Source organism: Hippichthys cyanospilos, chromosome 22, assembly GCF_059441005.1.
Source record: "Hippichthys cyanospilos isolate Australia breed blue-spotted pipefish chromosome 22, RoL_Hcya_1.0, whole genome shotgun sequence".
NCBI classification, from domain to species: Eukaryota; Metazoa; Chordata; class Actinopteri; order Syngnathiformes; family Syngnathidae; genus Hippichthys; species Hippichthys cyanospilos.
Window position 1 is genome coordinate 3,791,160 of NC_142390.1, and position 7,143 is coordinate 3,798,302.

A 7,143-nucleotide genomic window follows, 5' to 3' on the forward strand; every position below is an offset into this window, starting at 1 on the left:
TTGTCCTGTCTCCGTGCACAAAGATGGTTAAGAAAAAAAAAAGAAATCTTCCTCTGTCTTGCCGACGCTAAAGCGAATTCATTTGGATTCGGGACGCGGTGTCAGAAGCGGGCGCAATGCATTTGATGTTATTTTGAATTTTTTGCATGCGTGAGGGACAATAGTGCTGGCGTCACGCTGTGCTTACAACTATTTCCCACGCAAGGTCATCCCTTTCCGGGGGCGTTGGCGTGATGGCCTTTCCTTTGATGAATGGACAGAATTTGTTTGGGAGAAAAGAAAGGAATGAAAGCTTGTTTAATATCTGCTCTCTAACACCCCCCCTACACACACACACACACACACACACAGATCTGCTCTTCTTCTCCTCTCATCCAGAAGCTTATTAGTTCTAACTATATAGCATGCATAATAAAACTGCTCATTTGCTCATTAATATTAAAATTATCATATTCAGAGCCATGGGCATTAAGATCAATCAAATCCAGGGATTTTCAGGTCAGATGCGACGTTTGCTTATGAGGTTTTTTTTTTTTTTCTTCCTCCGAACCCTTTTTTCTTTGGCATACACACCAAGCGGAGGGAGGTGATAAATAAGAGAGGCAAGGATATTAAAGCTTATTGTTTAACTCGGATGCGCGTTTTAATTACGGGCGTAATATTTTTGCATCGGGCGCCGTGTAATTAATAAAATCTTTTACAGTATGGCTTTAATAGTGAAAAGACAAACACACGTTCGTTTGCCGTGTTTTTTTTTTTTTTTGAACAGGATGTCCATTAAGAAGAAGAGGGGGTTAGTGACATCATCATTATCAAGGGCGGCATTAGCACTTCTGTCACCACCATAAGCCATTCGCTATGCTGATTACCTCCTTTTAGCCTACTTACTCTGATTGATATGTACTGTGGGCCGGACTTGTAAGAGCATTCGCTTTCACTCATTTCTCTTCTTTTATTGCTAATTAAATCAATGGAGCGTGAATGTTCAGCATTCCTCAAAAATGCACACGGGTGGAAAAAAAAAAAAAATCACTTGTCAGTCTAACGCTCTTCCTGGCTGTCTTCCTCTGACCTGCAGAATGCCGTGCGCCACAACCTGAGCCTGCACAAGTGCTTTGTGCGCGTGGAGAACGTGAAAGGCGCCGTGTGGACGGTGGACGAAGTGGAGTACCAGAAACGCCGATCGCAGAAAATCACAGGGTACGAGGAATGACGGACCTGATATATATAAGTAAAACATAAGTGAATATCCATATCCAAAAGAATTTTATTGACATATGCATAATAATACCACACAATGAAATTCTTATTCTGTTCACTTCCTTCGTGCAGACTACATTACATAATCGAGCAAATTATAAGGTAGGCAATAAATAAACAAACAGTTATAGAGCAGTAGGCAGTAATCAGGAACCACTCATAAATGAATAGACTTACATAATACATAATATCATGTACACACATATATATACCTTATACCTTGACCATCTCTTTATTAGTCATTGAAATTGACCAGCGTTTTTGCCCTACCTCTCCAGAAGCCCATCACTCGTCAAGAACCTGCCCTCCAGTCTGGGATACGGATCTGCTCTCAACGCCAGCCTACAGGTAGGAACCCGAGCCCGCTGAATACGCGCCGGACCGAGAGATCGGGCCGCACCGAGAAGTCCCGGTTCCCCTCCATCCGAGAGCGGTCGGATGCGTGCGCAAATCGCAAGAGCGCGCGCATTAATATTTATCCGGGCTGTCATAAATGATTTGACTTCATTGTGTACGTCGGTAGGTTCTCATGGCAAAAAACTTTTGAAAATTTAATGGCGGTATCTAACTTTAATGCTCGGCAGGCAAAAGTGTCAGAGAGTTTTTATTATTTGGAGGTAAAGTTTTCAAGGAGGCAAGGGCGTCTGAATGGCAACTGGAGGTACACTTGTCACTTCCTGCCCCGATCTTTGCATCATTTATTCATCTCACTTCCTGTCACCCTTTTTAACCTCTCGTCTGATCAAACCGTGGAGGGGGGGCATTTGCAACACATTTTACATTTCTTTTATTGGCTCGCCGCATATTCCGACCAGGAAATTAAATGCCACTCCATTCTAAAGGTTACGAGGAAAGAAGTAAATTGTTGAAGGGCCGGCTACTATTTTCCACAAATAGGACCAAAAGAGAGCAAAAAATCGAACGTAACCCAAGCCGATCAATCGGGTCCCAATTTTGGGTACGGTAAGCGTAAACGTCTGCTGAAGGGTTCCCGCGTACGCTGAGGGTTGTCTTTTGCGCCGCAGGCCGCCCTGGCGGAGACCACCCTGCCTCTACTGGGCACCCCGGGCCTAATGAACAGCGGCTCCATGGGCGGCGGCTGCCACGGCCTCCTGGGGGGCGACCCGTCCGGACTGATGGGCGGAAGCCCGCCCGGGCTGCTGGGCGGCAGCCCGCCGGGCCTCCTCGGCATCAGCCCCCCCGGCACGCTGAGCTGTAGCCCCCCCGCCCTCCTGCAGTCCGTCCACGACGACCTCAACGGCTCACTGGATCACCTGGACGCCAACGGACACGGCAGCCCCGGCTACTCCCCGCCGGGACACATGTAGGTCCTCCGCACGTGCTCCCACTTAACATTTGACACCGAGTAGAAAGAAGTGGCGGGAAACTCCCCGTTTTCCGTTGCCCGTAAGAGCCGCTGTTTAGACTGACAGCCATCAAGGAGAGCTCATGCTTTTAATGGTCCAATTATTGTAGAATTTGCACGCCGTACGCTCACTCTTGGCACATTTTTATGAGTTTGAGAGGCTGTCTGGGAATGCGAGATGTGTTCAACCACCCACCTTGTGTCCTTGTGCCCTTTGTTAGTTTAATTGCCTGATATTTAACCCGCAGTACCACTATTGTTTTTATGATGTCACGACCCTGGAGCAAGGTTATATTTAGCACCCTCCCCCACACACGCACACCATCATCTTTTTCTAGTCAGCCCCATGCTTGCATGTCGTCTAGAAACGCACTCTTAAAAAAGAAATTAATGAATTAAAAATAACAATATAAAACAAAAGGGTCAAAACCCTAACCCAAACCCATTTTTACACCCATTTTTTTTCAAGTTTGTGTCTAAAATAACCCACATTTTATTTATTCATTTTTACAGTTTATTTTTACCTCTTTCAACTTTTGAGGTTATGCATTTAACCCGAGAATGAATGGATGAATGAATGGATTACCGGACAAACAAACCCAAAGTTGGGTCATTTTGAAAAACGTGTTTTTTCGAAAATTGCATGAAAGAGGGACTGAGCCCACTCTGTGGGTTATTCATTTAACACCCAAATAATGCTTCGACTGAATAATGACCCCAAAATATAACTTAAAAATGAATAAACCACCCAACAAAAATATTAAAGGACCCAAAAGGTTGGGCCAGTCCCAACCTTTGTTGTGTCCATTCATATAGGGCGGTAGAAGAAAAACGTATTTTTAGACAAATCTCTCTTTAATGGTACTGAAAGCGAGAAACCAAATGATAGTCTTCTGATTGACATGCCTGAGAATGTGGTTTGTCACGCACACACATGGACACGCGCGTAAATGCTCTTGCAATGTCCATCGGCCGTGTCACTTGGCATCTTCTTGGCGTGGAATGGACAAAAGATGCACTTTCTGAGTACGTCTAATAGGGGAGCGCTTGTTTCGTCCCGGCAGACCCCGCATGCAAGAATCCGTCCGGGCATGTTTACTACCCCCGCTCGGAAATGGAGTGTTAAGTGGGCCAAACCCGCCGCCGCCGTTCCCCACTCCCTCAGGTCATTTAACTTTTAATAACAGAAAGGAACTAATGTTTTTTCCTTTTCTTTTCTCCACACCGACATGAGACGCGGCGTCCCTCCGTATACGCTACCGGCAGAACCTCAAAATGGAAGAAATGTGTTTTTCGCCGCCATCTCTTCCAGGATCTCTTTTAAATAATAGAGTGGGCCGTAGCGCTAAACTAAATAGTACATCACCTCTTAAAGGCCTTCCTCGGGAGAGGACACCCTGGTCGGGCAATTAGACAAACCTCCGCTTCCCCTTTGGCGCCTAAAGGTTCGCGCTATCGACGCTAGCGCTAACCAGATGGCCCCGGGACATGCCTGCTGTGCGTGTGAGCAATACCCTCCCGCGCACCCTCGGGGATTTGCCTAAAGAAGCGCTTCCGATTAACCTTTGGCAATTTGAGTTTTCAAAATGCTAACTTAACCAGTATTTTAGCCCGGTGACATGTTGGCACCATCTGGGTGAAATTTCGGCTCCCTGGTGCCTTCTTTGACTTAAAATGCCTTAGATCAAAGGATTGGACGAAAGTCCTATGTTTGGGGGATGCGTGAGGCAGCAAAATGTTGTTGTCGGAATGTTTGCTTTGGAATACTTCAAGTGTACTTTTCAACAATTTGTTTGAAATTCAAAATGGCAGCCCCTGTATTGCAATGACGAGGGCGGCCCTGGAGAGAAGCTATGAGACGAGCCCTAATTTACTTGATAAGCCCTCCCCTCACCTCCACTTTTTCCGCGGGAGTCTGAGGGGAGTTTCTGACGCATCCGAAGTGTCAGAAATAATTAGGTTTTGTCAGATTTATCATGGTGGCGCAAAGCCCTCTCCCCAACTCAGATGATGTTTCCGCCTTGTTTGTGCGCGACAGCATTATTATTCTTGTCGGGCGAGCAACACCGGGCCGTTCGCCGCGCTTCCCTGGCCCCGGCCGCCACTTATCGAGCCGAGATGTCGGTCCATTTGGAGTTAAAAACATGTATCATGGCGTCCGAGCCGACTGCCAGGGTTGAAGTTGATTAATGGCGGAACCTCTGCGTGTTTTTTTTTTTTTTTTTCTCCCCCTCTTGAGGAGCGACAAGCGAAGCCCCTGCATATTAACGAGCGGCTGCGCTTTCTATTAACTAGATAAAAAAGCCTCTCCTCTTCTTTTGCTCCGGGGGGCTTAGGGATGAGAAATTCTCCATTATTTATCATGTGGCCTACCCCCCCCTCCATATCCGCCCCCCCTCCCTTTTCATGTATTTCAACCTGGTGTCATCAGTAAACTTTTAAATGCCAAACATGTCTGAGGCATCGCAGCCCATCGGCCGCGTTGCCCGCGTTCTTCCTTCCAGTGGACGCGGGGCATCGTGTCAAATTAGCGTCTGGCGAAAGGACGCGCTCGCGCGCCGTATAACGCGTGCCGCGGCCTACCCGACAAAATATGACGGTGAATGTGTGTCGCAGGCCACCCGTGCACGTCAAGGAGGAGCCTCCCAACATGGACGACGACGACTGCCCCATGTCGCTAGTGACGACGGCCAATCACAGTCCGGAGCTGGACGACGACCGGGAGCTGGAGGAAGGGAACTTATCGGAAGACCTGGAGTGATCTTTCTTTTCTATCCCTTTTGGTTTTTCCTCCAATGGCAGACTGGGAAAGGAGGCGCTCCGCAAAGTTCACGCAAAATGCCGCCCCCTCTCCTTTTGTTTCTTCCTCTCTCCCCCTCCCCCCTCTGTCTTTCTCACCACTGGGACTATTTATTGAGCATGCATCCGGACGCTCCCGAGGAACTTCTGCTGCAGCCCTTTCGGGATCGCTAACGTGGCAGGCATGAGATGCCCGCGGGGGGGGGGGGGGGGGGGGACGAAAAAATAACAAAGGTATTTGATCCAAGATGGCGTGGCCTCTACGGGATGATGGACTCGCGAATGGATATAAGGAGGACATCGATTCCGTCGTACTCTGCCAAAAAATTTGAAAGAAGGACCATTTTGTTTGTGAATAAGCCGAGCCACAGTAGTTGTTGATGTCTAGAGACGATTGCTGGTTCAAATCAAGTCTGTTGTGTCACCGCTCGTATGTCGCTATTATATATTTTCTTTCTTTGAGCCCATCCGTTTCCACGTATCATCCGCCAACTGTAAATGCCATACCCTTGATCACGACAAAAACTGCGGTACAGAGATGGTTTTTTTTAAAAAAAAAAAAAACGGATTTAAATGGCTACCAAGACAACGAAACCGCTTTTCTTTATCGCCGCCCCCGAAAGCTTTGTCTACTTTGCAAGCAGTCACAGGCAACAGCTGGAAACCAAAGCCCACGCTAGCTAGCTTACGACACAAGACGCCAAACTCAGCTACGCTGACCAAGAAGCTTTCTTTTCACAAAAATATAAAAACATAAAAATAATAATAACTACCTTCGACTAACCTCTGGGATTCTTTTCCTTAAAGGCCTCCTCAAAGACACTCCCAGGTGATCTAGCACGTGTACCGCAATTAAAAAAAAAAAAGCTGCAGGCCAGAGAGGAGCTAGATGTTAAAGTGGATCATAACCAAAATGTTTTATTTTTTTTTGCAAAATCATTTTGGGCCCTATTTTCCTGAACGGCATCCATCCAGCGATTTATGAACCGGCCTTTCAGATTTATAAGTCGGCGAGCTGCGCCACTGTGGGAGTGGTCACAACTTCTTAAGTGACTGACTCACAATGTTTTTCTTTAAAAAAAAATGTTAAAAACGTACATCGCTATTCTCTCACTTCATCAGGATCTGCTGGAATTTGCTCCGCTATGAAAATAGAGCCCATTGTATTCAACATCATCCTCTTTCTTTATTGTTGTTTTTTTTTTTACTATTATTTTTTAACCAAGCTGATGAATATCCAATGTTCTAAATGGCACTGTCGCATCACCACTGAAACCACCGAGGAACCAAACATGACAAAAATATCTAGCAAAGCCAAATAGTATTCGAGTGGAAACGGTGGCTTGTTTACCGCATGAAGAGCAACTGCTACTGCTACGAAAAAATATCAGTGATAATAACAGCCATGTCAGAAAGGTCAAAGGGAACCTTTTCTAGGTTATGTTTGCTATCTATTTCTTCTATAGCTCCAGTTATTTGCCGTCACTGAAAGTGTTGTTGCTTTAATAGAAACGCTTAAATCTGTTGTCAGGAAACCAAAGTTACACAAAACTGCGTGGAGGAAAAAAGAAATCTTATGAGAATTTTGTTGGAAGTGCGCGGTTAAAGAGTTTGCGGTTAGTGTGAAAAGAAGTCAAATTCAAATCTTTTAGCAGAATGTGTGACTCTCGCTTAGGGATGGGTTTAGAAAAATATGTCTCGCGAAGTTGTGTCCATCA

General features: G+C 46.1%; 1 protein-coding gene across 9 annotated transcripts in view; it reads left to right on the plus strand.

The window, feature by feature from the left end:
- The window catches only part of foxp2 (forkhead box P2), an 87,217-nt gene extending 81,583 nt beyond the window's left edge, over positions 1 to 5,634 (plus strand). For all 9 annotated transcript variants that reach the window (XM_088406597.1, XM_088406596.1, XM_088406602.1 and 6 more), the window contains 4 exons: positions 1,079 to 1,200; positions 1,539 to 1,608; positions 2,286 to 2,584; positions 5,243 to 5,634. In XM_088406597.1, the coding sequence (XP_088262723.1) occupies positions 1,079 to 1,200; positions 1,539 to 1,608; positions 2,286 to 2,584; positions 5,243 to 5,387 (636 nt within the window). In that variant the 3' untranslated portion in view covers positions 5,388 to 5,634. The remainder of the gene's footprint in view (positions 1 to 1,078; positions 1,201 to 1,538; positions 1,609 to 2,285; positions 2,585 to 5,242) is intronic.
- Positions 5,635 to 7,143: the final 1,509 nt, after the last annotated feature.